This window comes from Gymnoscopelus microlampas (genome assembly GCF_963454915.1).
Source record: "Gymnoscopelus microlampas genome assembly, chromosome: 5".
Lineage (NCBI taxonomy): Eukaryota > Metazoa > Chordata > Actinopteri > Myctophiformes > Myctophidae > Gymnoscopelus > Gymnoscopelus microlampas.
The window spans coordinates 10,664,882-10,678,306 of record NC_139942.1 but is presented as its reverse complement, the minus strand read 5'-3'; the positions used below and the strand labels follow the sequence as shown (position 1 = coordinate 10,678,306).

General features: G+C 42.3%; 1 protein-coding gene across 1 annotated transcript in view; it reads left to right on the top strand.

The window, feature by feature from the left end:
• The window catches only part of LOC311045484 (adhesion G protein-coupled receptor E5-like), a 13,463-nt gene extending 527 nt beyond the window's left edge, over nucleotides 1-12,936 (top strand). Inside the window, exons 3-13 of the mRNA XM_084057368.1 lie at nucleotides 768-863; nucleotides 1,042-1,186; nucleotides 2,077-2,196; nucleotides 2,937-3,136; nucleotides 3,254-3,442; nucleotides 3,862-4,056; nucleotides 7,693-7,913; nucleotides 8,804-8,998; nucleotides 11,003-11,171; nucleotides 12,542-12,625; nucleotides 12,898-12,936. Coding sequence (XP_083913494.1) covers nucleotides 801-863; nucleotides 1,042-1,186; nucleotides 2,077-2,196; nucleotides 2,937-3,136; nucleotides 3,254-3,442; nucleotides 3,862-4,056; nucleotides 7,693-7,913; nucleotides 8,804-8,998; nucleotides 11,003-11,171; nucleotides 12,542-12,625; nucleotides 12,898-12,927 — 1,611 coding nt within the window. The 5' untranslated portion in view covers nucleotides 768-800 and the 3' untranslated portion in view covers nucleotides 12,928-12,936. The remainder of the gene's footprint in view (nucleotides 1-767; nucleotides 864-1,041; nucleotides 1,187-2,076; nucleotides 2,197-2,936; nucleotides 3,137-3,253; nucleotides 3,443-3,861; nucleotides 4,057-7,692; nucleotides 7,914-8,803; nucleotides 8,999-11,002; nucleotides 11,172-12,541; nucleotides 12,626-12,897) is intronic.
• Nucleotides 12,937-13,425: the final 489 nt, after the last annotated feature.

Below are 13,425 nucleotides of genomic sequence, written 5' to 3'. Positions count from 1 at the left end.
AAGTTTTTTTTTTCTTTTTTTTAACAAAATATTTTTTATGTTATTATTAATTCATGTTTTATCAGTTAATTTACTAAATTCAAGATAAAAATATTTCATTATTAACATTAGGAAAACATTTTTAATGTAATATAATAAATAATTATCAAATAACCTATTATAATTAAATAACCTAACCCTAACCCTAACCCTAAAACCGAAATAAAGTAACCAAAAAACGGGGAAAAAACAAACCCAACCCGCCCAGAACCGCAAAAAAAATTCGGGCGAACAGGACCCCGCGCATGCACGCGCGCTGCGGGGGGTCGCGGGAAATAATATCATTATTTTGGGGGGCGCGGCCTGAAAAGGTTGAGAACCCCTGATCTACAGTATATTCAATCATTAGATAGAGAATCATAATCTGTATGTATGTGTGTACAGTATGTCTGTCTGTCTGTCTGTCTGTCTGTCTGTCTGTCTGTCTGTCTGTCTGTCTGCATGTACATACGACGTATGTTGTATGTTGTGGTGTCAATTGACAGTACACCAACAACATAGCATTTAGCCAACACTCTTATCCAGAATGACTTACAAATCGCAAGATCAGAATAAATGGCATGAACCCAGTACCCTAAATAAAATGTCAACATTTGTGGACAAAAAAACAATATACATCTGTTGTATAGTATATCTAGTGTCCTTACAGTATGTGAAAACATAGTTTGCTCTCTCTCTCTCTCTCTCTCTCTCTCTCTCTCTCTCTCTCTCTCCATCCATCCATCCAGTCTTCATCAGGTCTGTCTAATATCTTGTCCCTGATGTGGAACAGCTGCACTGACCTGTCTGATGGAAAGCCAAGTCATGGAGATGTACTACTAGAGGTAGCAATCATGGATGAAACACACACACACACACACACACACACACACACACACACACACACACACACACACACGCACACGCACACGCACACGCACACGCGCACGCACGCACGCGCGCACGCACGCACACTCATGCTATCTTCTCTCATATACCCTTGTATGCTCCTTTGTTGTGTAGATGTTTACAGCAGTGGAAGGTCACCTCAACAACAGTGACAACAGTAACAAGGTGACTGGGTTGCTTCAGGCAGTGGCGGATGCTGTGAGGCTAATCGGACCCCAGCTCCAAGAGAAGTACCACCACATAGAGACAAGCCAGACAGGTACACACACACACACACACACACACACACACACACACACACACACACACACACACACACACACACACACACACACACACACACACACACACACACACACACACATCCATTTCAGTTAGAAAGACATATTTATAATTATTGTCATCGTTATCGTGCTTGGTGCCTCAGGCTGTCTGGCCTGACGCTGCAATACACTATGATCCTGGCCAAAAGAAAATGTCTGTGAGTGAGCAGTAATTATGAAGTTTTTAAGATTCTTGATCTTCATTCATAAGTCATAAGTCATAAAATGTGTTACAAAAGGATTGCATTATGTGTACTTATGAGTGCTTGTCCTGTAAATGTAGTTATACAGTGTTATAAGCAGATTGCAATACATTTATGCTTGACCTTATATACTGTAATGTGCGTTCACACGGGCAGATAAAAAGATATATGCTACCATTCATTTTCAATGGAAGCCAGCAACGTGAAGATACAAAGACACATCCGACGTTTGTAGCTGTAGCTCTAGTGACAAAGATATAAAGCTACAAATTCAAGTTGAGCTGGTTTCAACTTCCAGATACAAACATACAAAACTATAACTGTAGCTCCGATGATGATGATGATGAGGAAGATGACGTCAACGACCACGTTGAGCAACACAGTTACAAAGCGACACAGCGACAAAGATGCTGTGTATTTTTGTATCTGGCCCTTGTGAACGCACCTTAAGTCATGAGGAAATGTTTAATAATGTGTTATGATTATAGGTATACACTCTTATACAGTAACTATAATTATACAGTGTTATACACAGATTATGATGCATTATAAGTAAGTGTATAATGCATTATAGACATGGGTTTCATAGGAAGTGTCACTGAAATAGGTTTGTGTTTGAGTAGAGGCGGAGCTTGCTGTGAGGAAGGGAAAGACTCCACCCACTGGACCAATTCACCTGAGGACTGAGAGTGCTACTCTAGACACTGACTGGCAGAAACTAATTGGGAATGGAACACACCCTGGTAAACTCTTCTCTTCTCTTCTCTTCTCTTCTCTTCTCTTCTCTTCTCTTCTCTTCTCTTCTCTTCTCTTCTTCTCTTCTCTTCTCTTCTCTTCTCTTCTCTTCTCTTCTCTTCTCTTCTCTTCTCTTCTCTTCTCTTCTCTTCTCTTCTCTTCTCTTCTCTTCTCTTCTCTTCTCTTCTCTTCTCTTCTCTTCTCTTCTCTTCTCTTCTCTTCCCTTCCCTTCTCTTCTTTATTTCTCACCTACTTATACAGATACAGTACACGCAGCAAAATGTTAGTGGGACATGTTCCGCAGAGACTGTGTACTAACACAGCAACACAATATAACAAGATAATAATCAAGTAATAAAGTATATAATAAAATAACAATAATAATAGAAAAATGTAATGCCGGCTCACCTCTCACTCCCTCCACCCACGTCCGCAACTTTAAAATCATTTTCGACCCTACCCTTTCACCCCCCACCCCCAACGTAAACCATATCACCAAAACTCCACCTTAGGAATATTGCCCATCTCCGGCCCTCTCTGTTATTCTCTGCTGTCGAAACACTCATTCACACATTCATCCTGCTCGATTACTGCAATAGCATCCTCCACGGCATCAAGTCCAAAGTCCTCAATAAACTCCTATATCTCACTATCATAATTGGAGAGCCCTGTGTTTGCGTTTGTGTGTTTGTGTGTCCGGGGCCAATTCCATAATTCTTATCCACAGAGACGTTCTCATTTCTCACAGGTTTTGCGCTCGCTGTGTTGGTGAGCTACAAGAATCTGGAGAAGTCTGTTAACCACTCCTTTCAGCATCTCAGTGGACACCAGAAGGATGGTGTGGATCCTAACTACCAGGTCTACTCTAAAGTGGTGTCAGTTGTAGCGTCCAACCCTTCCAACGAACTCCTTGACAAACCTGTCATTCTCACAATGAGACACCTGCAGGTGGGCCATTAGCGGCAGTCTAGATGTAGATGTTGTTACCTTGTCATCATCCTGTCAGTGGTTTAACCACAGGTTTAAATTAAATAATAAATAATGGGTGTGCTAATTGTGTATTAGGAGCGGAGCAATACTGAGGTGAAATTCATCTGTGCATACTGGAAGTCTGGACCACATGGACAGGAGGGGGAGGAAGGGGCCTGGGCCACAGACGGCTGCACTCAACAATCTATCAATTCCACCCACACCGTGTGTCTTTCTAAACACCTAAAAAGCTTTGCTGTGCTTATGGCCCTCTACCCCATGGAGGTTAGGCATGGGTCACACACACACACACACACACACACACACACACACACACACACACACACACACACACACGCACACACACACACACACACACACACACACACACACACACACACACACACACACACACACACACACACACACACACACACACACACACACACACACACACTCTCTCTCTCACTCTCACACACACACACACACACACACACACACACACACACACACACACACACACACACACACACACACACACACACACACACACACACACACACACACACACTCTCTCACTCACACACACACACACACACACACACACACACACACACACACACACACACACACACACACACACACACACACACACACACACACACACACACACCCCAGTAAACCTGCTCTCTTTCCCTGTACAGGAGCTCTTTGAGCTGGAGTTGCTGACCATGTTGGGTCTTGTCACCTCTCTGCTGTGTCTGGCAGTGTGCATCTTCACCTTCAGGTTCTGTCCCTACATTAAGGGAACTCCCACCACCATCCACCTCCACCTCTGCATCTGCCTCTTTATTGCTGACTTGATCTTCCTCACTGGCGTTTCACAGACTGAATCTGAGGTGTGTAGGGACTAAGTGTCCTATTTACTTTACACTATAATGTACCAGAAATATATTTATTATATATTTATGTATTTTGACGATAATGAATACAGCTTCTGACGACGTATACGTAAATATCCTCAAGTGCTGTGACCCTGCAGCATTCATTTTCCACCATTCCTTCCCTATAGACAAACATTGTAATGACACAATGCTACCAGTAAGTCACCAAAATAAGACTACTGAAAGGATTTTTACACAGTATTTGAAAAGCAAATCGCATGCCCCTTGCTATTTAAATTGCAGATATGGGGGGCACGGTGGCGCAGTCGGTAGCGCTGTCGCCTCACAGCTAGAAGGTCCTTTGATTCCCGTCGGGGACCCTCACAAAAAACATGTAGTAATCCTGGTCGCTATACCGCCTCCCCCATGACAGCCTACATCCTACCACGGAAACTCCCCCCTGTCAGGTGACAAGAAGGTCAGTTGGCTCTCATGCATTAAAGGAGGCATGAGCTCGGGCTCCCTAGGCTGGTGGGGGGAGTGTAGCGCCCAGGATCACTTAGATAATTGTCACTGTTTAAGCTGTTTATGCTGTTTACGCCGTTTTTCCGACATGCTGATAATACAACCTGGATTCGAACATTGGCTAGTGCTATGGAGATGATATCTAAAGCGCCGTCCCACTCATAAAACAGTCCTTTATAAGTTTGCAGGCAGCGTCTGTCTGCCCTGGCGTTTTCTGGCGTCATGGGTGTCACAAGTTGGTGATAAAATTGACCACTTCTGTAACTTGGTCATACTTCTCTTTTTTTATCTTTTGTCTTCAGTTTTCTCCCATGAAGTGAAAAAAGCTGTTTCATAAGCCTGTGCGGTACCATACTGTATCGTTTGCAATTGCAAAACAGACCTACAATTTTAATTTAGGCATTTAGCAGATGCTCTTAATCCAGAGCGATTTACAATAAACAAGGTAAACACGTACATCAAATGCATAGAGAAAGTGTAGTGCCTCAGTAATAGGATCATAGGTCAACCAAGAACCTAGCATCACAGTACAGTAAAAAATAAATAATGATATGTACATTGAAACTATACAAACTATAGGACATAAAAATAAAAAAAAGATTTTTATTAGGGAATATTGTAAGTACATACTTACAGAGGTACATAGGTACATTTGTATTCCCTTTTTTTGTGCTTTTTACACCGTTATCTCTGTGTACATGGAGAAATGGTAATAATAATCCAACATTTGCATGGTATGAGGATTTAAACTTACAATGTTAGTAAAACTATTGAAGCACAAAAAAACTGAACAAAATGGGTAAGGATAACAATTTAAAAAATACATAATAAGAGAAAATACAAGGAAATAATGAATGGAAAGAAGAAAAATAAAATTATAATAAAAAATACAGGGTATGAGGGGGAGGGGGGAAGACGGGGAAGAGGAGGGGCGGGGGCGGGGGAATTCAGTCAGAAGGTAATGTTTGTAAGGAACTGAAATAGTTAATAAAAGGGTTCCACTTATGGAAAAAAAATTGCGGGGGTGCCCTTAACAGAAAAACAAATATTTTTCCAGCTTGAGAAAAGACATGACGTCCTTTTGCCAGGTAGAGATGGACGGGGCCTTGGAAGATTTCCATTGCAGTAAAATACGCCGTCTTGCCAGGAGAGAGATGTAAAGGCTATTATGTCTAATTGTGTAGAATTAGTCTGGAGGGGGACGATTGAGACCCCGAATATTGCTATGAGAGGGTTTATCTGTATTCAAAGCTTAGAACCTTTGACAGGATGGCAAAATAATCACTCCAGTATTTATTAAGTATGGGACAAAGAAAAAACATGTGATTGCATGGGGAAGCGTGACACCTTTCGCATTGATCTGTAATGGATGGGTATATCTCAGATAGACGGGATCTAGAATAATGAACTCTGTGAAGTACTTTGAACTGTAGGAAATTACATTTTAACCATTGCATTAGACTGCATGGTCGTCAAGGTTAGGTCAAGTGCTACAGGCTAAAGTGGAGTCTGAGGTGTCTTCAGATTACGGTGTAACATTGGGAGTGAGTCTGTAGTTCTAACTGCAAAGGGGAGTTTGTTCCACAGTTTAGAAGTCTGGGACATATGGAGCGTTGTCCCGGATGTTTTAGGGAAGGTTCTGACAGTTTCCCTGTGTCCCCTACACACAGACATGCACACACATGATGTTGAGTTTACAGTTTACATGTGTGGCAAATGTCATGCCTGTATCCACCTCGTAATGATTTTTCACATAATTCCCCCTACTATCAGTTATCTTATGCATTTGGAATCACACATTTTCGCAGGCTCCAACGTAAGTTTTAGTTGACAAAAATGGAGAAATGTTTAAACTTTTTATTTATTCTACACATTTAGGCTATCCTTTGTCATAAGGCCAAGGGATAGCCAACGGAATTAAATAAAATCGGACGTGGCCTATCCTATATTAAAATTGCCTAATGCGTACAGTGAATGGTGGGTCGACGTCACAAACGTAATATCCGGACTGGCGAGGCGCATCATTGCACCCCCTTTCAGAGGACCCCAACAGGTGACCTCACCAACACATTACGGAAGGGACCGCAATGGAAACAAGCTGTAAGCTTTTTTGCGTCATCCTTTTGATTATGGTGGGTCAGATGTATGTTACATGTGAAATATTTTTTATTTGATTTGTTTTATTTTTTATTATTGAGGGAACTTAGGGCTGAGGGAACATAAGCATCACCACTTTTTAATTTGCCCCTCGGAAATGCAAGTTCCACACAGACATTCCAGACTAATATCTACGCATTGATATTAATCTGGCCATGCCAGGCTAATGCCATGATACTAACATGACACTAACATGATACTAACATGATACTGAGTACTGACCATGATACTAACATGATACTGACCATGATAACATGATACAAACATGATACTGACCATGATAACATGATACAAACATGATACTGACCATGATAACATTATACAAACATTATACTAAAATGGTACTGACATGATACTAACATGACACATGCCAGGGCATGCCATGCCACGTGCCATGCTATTTATCATGCCTTGCCATGCCAAATGCCATGCTATACCACATGCCATGCCATTGCACATGCCATGCCAAATGCCATGCAATGCCATGCCATATACCACATGCCAAGCCACATGCCATCTAATGCCATGCCACATGATACTGACTTGTTAATGACCATGATACTATAACATGATACTGACCATTACACTCACCATGATATTGACCCGGATACTAACATGATACCAACATGATACTAACATGATACTGACCACGATACTAACATGATGCTAACAGGATACTGACCATGATACTAACATGATCAAATCACTCAGAATCACTCAGCACACATACCGTGGAAAATGAAATGTAGGAGATTATATAGTTTTGCATGAGTGATTTGTGTAGCAAGTTGGGAGAGAATTGGGCCACTCCTGTGGGCGGGGGGGCTGAATAGAAAAGTTTGGGTTCCAAAAGGGGACGCTCTCTGATTGAGGTGTGAGATACATAAGTATTCAAATGTTGTTTGTTTAGTTTTTTGTTTTTTTGGAGGGAGCGGCTAATTTTGCTGTTGAAATCATTTTGTCTTTCAGGTTGGTTGTAGGCTTGTGGCGGCCTTGCTCCATTACTTCTTCTTGGGGACATTCTGCTGGATGCTGTTAGAAGGGGTGCAGCTCTACAAGATGGTGATCAAGGTGGTCATCAATGCCACCATTCGACATCGGTACCTGTACACTGTGGGATATGGAACACCCCTGGTCATAGTGGTGATTTCTGCCATCAGCAGGCCAATGGGATATGGCACTAAACGACAGTAAGCATGTGGAAGGCAGAGTGAGTGTGTGTATGTGTGCGTGCGTGCGTGCGTGCGTGCGTGCGTGCGTGCGTGCGTGCGTGCGTGCGTGCGTGCGTGCGTGCGTGCGTGCGTGCGTGCGTGCGTGACATTAAAACATAAAATGTAAAGATATTTTCAATATATTTTCGTGAACGGAAGTGCCAGTTTCCTCTCTCGGATTTCGGGAGGTGTAGTTCCAGACTCTATATAACATCTAGAGATTGTAGAATAGTTGTCTGGCTACGCGAGACTACTGTGCTAGTGATGCATAGCCTGGCAAGGCCAGACTAATATGGCCTTGCCATATAATACTTGCCTAGTCTGGAATCTCTGTGTAGAATCTGCATTTCCCAAAAAATGCCTCTGGTGATAAACCCGCCCCATATTTGCATACTGGACCCTAATTGGTCCCTCACTACTTCGGAGGGAGTGAAATCCAATCACAACTGAGTGTTGCAGACCGTTTCAGCACAATGGACAGCACCACTGTTTTTCTTCACCAGTACCATATGAGATTCCAGTGTATTAGCCCACGGGATTGATACAAACCTGATACCAACATTCTTCTCATTTATTTACGGGTCTTCTTTGGAGAGATCAGTTGTTTCCGGATCTTCTTTGGAGAGATCAAGGTGCCCAAAACCAGGTCCAATTGGTCACTCAGTCGTTAAGGCCAAACAAAGCCAAACTGAAATTAATGAAATGCAAGGAAAAGGATAGCAGGCAATAGAATAAACAGCAAAAAGTGAAAGAAACAGTCATTGTCATTTTGTTTCCTTTGTTAAGTACACCACTTTGAGACTGTACAAATTGACTTGACTTTGTTCTTTCTTAGGCCCTAACGTGAACACCTGTGTCGTCCCTTTTAGCTGCTGGCTGTCACTGGAACATGGCTTCATCTGGAGTTTCATTGGTCCTGTGTTTGGCATCATCGCCCTGAACGTGTTCTTCTTCATCCTCATTGTTCGGAAGCTGATTCAGCAGCTGTGGGGCTGTTGTGGTGCTTCTGACACACTCAGACAGCACAGACCCGGCCAAGACCACTCCAACCTGCACAAAATTAAGTCAGTCTGTGTGTGTGTGTGTGTGTGTGTGTGTGTGTGTGTGTGTGTGTGTGTGTGTGTGTGTGTGTGTGTGTGTGTGTGTGTGTGTGTGTGTGTGTGTGTGTGTGTGTGTGTGTGTGTGTGTGTGTGTGTGTGTGGGGGGGGGGGGTATAGAGTTAGAATTAGAATTAGGCTCAAATGGAATTGTTTACAGAACCATGTTACAGACCTGGGTTCATTTAGAACCCCTTGGACCCCACTTTGAGAACCACTGATCTATTATAGTTATTTTCTTCGCCCCCCCAGTCACTAACATCTCTCTCCCAGTCTTCCTCCACACAAAGCGCTCACATAAAATGCAATGCTGCAGCAACACCTCCAGTTACAACACGGGTTTTGGAACTGGAGGTTAAAAAGAGATAATCTTTGATATCTGTCCGTTGATGACTTTCTACAGATGACAAACTCTAGAGCCTAAGGGCCCCATTCTGTGGCGAGTTTTCTAAACACTAACACTAACTAAACACTAATATCTGATGTAGGACTAGGCAAGAGGCGTTCCCCCGCAAACTTTGCTATTCTGGGGCAGCTCCCTTACCCGCCAAACACCTGCGCTACCCCTTACATTATGCATAGGTGTGGTTTGGGCGTTACAATGATAAAACCAATCACCATGCCAGAAGCCATTGCCTTTAAGAGAAGACTGCGCTAGCCGTCATGGCGTCATCTCCAATCCAATATATGCTCTCCTATCTCCCTGTCTGCACTGTTGCCTGGTCTGATTATTATAAGCCACATTGGGCTTGTTTTCCTGGGTCCAATTGGTCACGTATTTGTCGGGCTTTGGGTTGAGCTGGGCTAGGCAACAAAATACAACTTATTTATTTTGATTTTATCCAAATACATTTTTATATTAATTTGTAGCCTATTGTGTTCACAATAAGCAACTTGTCATATTAGTTAGATCCGGAATATTATATGAAAGCCATTTAAAATATTTATACTATTGGAATATTACACACCGGCTGCTCCCAAATAATCAATTACATCATGTAGCGCAGCCATGGACCTCCAGGTGGTCGACCACCGGGCCTGGCGGTGGTACACAGACATACAGTAGCATAATTATGGCTATAAATTAGCCAATTTTAGGAAAGGTCTATATGTACTCACGTTGGCTGTTATTGTTCTATTTCCACCATTCTAACAGATTCCAGGGGTGTGTATAAACATCTCTGAAGTAGCTCCATTTAGTTTACTCTGAAGTGAGGCAGTTAACTTACATCCATATTGTCCCCGTTCTCTTTCATCATCCACCTTTGTTCAATAATCCCGAGAGCTACACAAGTTTACATCAATCATAGCCTCTCAAACCCAGATACATTGCTGCGACGCGTAATGTGCGTCGCATACCTACCCAAAATAACAGACATAAAAGCTATCAACGTGCTGCGTCATGGCGTGTCGACAGCTTACAGATCTGTTATTTTGGGCAGCATAAACAATGAGACGCGATCGAGCGGCGCGCCGCGCCACGGAGTAGCATATACAACACTAAAGCTCTGACATTACATTACGTGGTCAACAACATAGTACAGTACATAGACTAGACATGTAACTTGCTTGGAGCTTTAACAAAATGAAAAAAATAAAATAAAATAAAATTCCCATCCTACTTTTGGAGATTCTAGGAGCCACTAGGCCTGCATTCTGATTTCTGAGAGTGCAGTGTTCTGGTGCAGTGGTTCTAAACCTATTCAATCCTGTTCTGGATTTGACAGGGAGTCAGTGCAGAGAAGCCAATGTGGGAGAGACATGATCTCTTTTACTAGGTGTTGTCAGTACACATGCAGCGTGTTCTGGACCAGCTGGAGAGTGTTAAGAGACTTCTTCGGGCAGCCTGATGTGGAATTGCATTATATACTGTACATGACTAGTTTCATGCATCTTTTTGGGAGAGGGTGAGCCTGATTTTACACTGGTTAATATGGTTGTTTCATCTCTTCTCCCTTGCTTCCCCTCTAGAAAGTTCACAGGGGCAGCTATGTTACTGCTGTGTGTGCTGGGACTGACGTGGGTGTTTGGGGCGTTCCTGTTTAAAGACGGGACAGTGGCAGTGGTCTACATCTTCAATATCCTCAATAGTCTACAGGGGATGCTAATATTTGTCTTTCACTGCCTAAGGTCTAAGAAGGTAATGGGTTTAATTTTGTAAACACACACACACACACACACACACACGCACGCACACACACGCACAAGCACACGCACACGCACACGCACGCACGCACGCACGCACGCCCGCACGCACGCACGCCCGCGCGCACGCACGCCCGCGCGCGCGCGTTAAGCATGCTGGGAACTGGAGTTTAAACCCCAGCCATTAGGAACAATGGTGGTCCCTGATGGCCGTCCACCCTCTAGGCAATTTTAATTTAGGATATTCCAGAAATTGTCAAGCTTTAAAAGAATTGCAGACCTACAAGCTCATAACGCGTCATATTGAAGATCGAATATTGAATATATTGAATACCAGTAAATGTGAGTAAAAGTACTCACATTTTCCAAAAATCTACAAGCTCATATTGTAGATTGGCTTTTTTTGAATAGTCAAAGTATGGACTTACTGTAGCCTAAGTGATTATTGTATGTTTTGTATTAGTAATAAAATCTGCAAAGTAACAAGTAACTAAAGCTGTCAAATGCTGTAATTTAGTGGAGTAGAAGTAACAAAAAATAGTGTACTGTGCATTGTAAGCACTTGTATTGTACTTGAGTACATGTAGCCTACTTAGTTACTTTGCACCACTTTGACAAGCTAAGCATGAAACAGCCCCAGGTGCGCTAATTGCTACAGTGCAGAGGGACATGGGTTGATATTAATGGTCTTAACTCAAAATGTATACATCAAACAGCTTAGATATTTAGATTAAAGCGGAGAGCAGACCCATGGGAGTGTGGTGATGTAAAAAACGTAGTGTAAAAAGATTTAGGGCACAGTGAGTTTACGAACACAAGGGTCATTCCTTCTGTCTCCTTCTCTCTCCCCACTATAGCCAAATCCATTGGAAATGCATTGGGTGCTTAAAGTTAAATATTTCAAAAACTATAAAACATTTCAAAGGGAAAAGTGTGTCAAGCTGTTTTTTTTTTCAAAGTACTGTACTTACATAATACATATAGGCTATAATCAACATTTCAAACATGTGTAGTGGATGGTAGCACAACCACCAGGCACTCATATAAACCCATGAACCCACCTTTATCCACACAGTTCAACAGATTAATTCATCAATAGTTTCTCCTGTTTGACAAGGCAAGACTATGTTGGTTGTAACACAGGACTGATGGTGTTGTGACAGGACTGACTTTCATTGATGTAGGACGTGTAATGTTTTGCATTCTTTACACTATTCTAGTCCAAACAGGATAGATAATGTACGTTTATGGTAGAATGTCCCAGAGAGCAGGAGGATCAGAGAAATATCTCCAAATCTAAGAAAAGTAAGAAAGGAGTGACGGTGAGATTGCTTGTCATCAATGATGTTATACTGCCCTCTACAGGTAAGAGAGTGGTACATCAAGAAACTCTCTATCTGCAGGCCTACTACAGTACAGGAGCACCATGCTTCCAGCAGTCAATCACAAGTAAGCAGTAACAATGTGTAATACAACTGTTTTTGTCCTGTAGCCTCAAATATTCACACATTTATGCATCAACATAATTTTGCTTGACTATATCTCTGTGTGTGTGTGTGTGTGTGTGTGTGTGTGTGTGTGTGTGTGTGTGTGTGTGTGTGTGTGTGTGTGTGTGTGTGTGTGTGTGTGTGTGTGTGTGTGTGTGTGTGTGTGTGTGTGTGTGTGTGTGTGTGTGTGTGTGTGTGCGTGCGCGCGCGCGTGTGTGTGTGAATTTTCTTCAGGGGAATGACATTAGAGAATCAGTTATCTGATACAATGTTGACAATCAAAGGAAATGAACCCAGTTTTGCTGTTGTCCAATCTGATCGAGGATGTCATTGGGGCTTTCAGGAAAAAAGGGGCCAAACATTCGATTGGCGAAGCTTGATCAGTGCTACTGAACATGTTGTAGTTTATGACATCTGCATACCTGTTGATTTTAATTATATTGTGGTTGTTTAACAAAGTAAGTGATATATCACTCTCTTTCTCGCTCTTTCTGCAATCAATTAGTGAACTGTGACTAAGGCTTGTTTTGGACATTTTTTATGTTTTCTTTCTATTTTGCTATTCAGTGTGTGCTCATTCAGATGTTCTCTCAGATATATTTTTGCCGGAGTGCCGAATTAGGGGCCCCACAATTATTCAAAGTGCAGATCTGGATATAGGCTAATAGACGTTATAAAGCTATAAAGTTTATTTAGGCCCATCTTTATTATTGCATTTCCCCCTTGACTAATGCATTTGTTTTCATCTTAAAGCGGCACTAT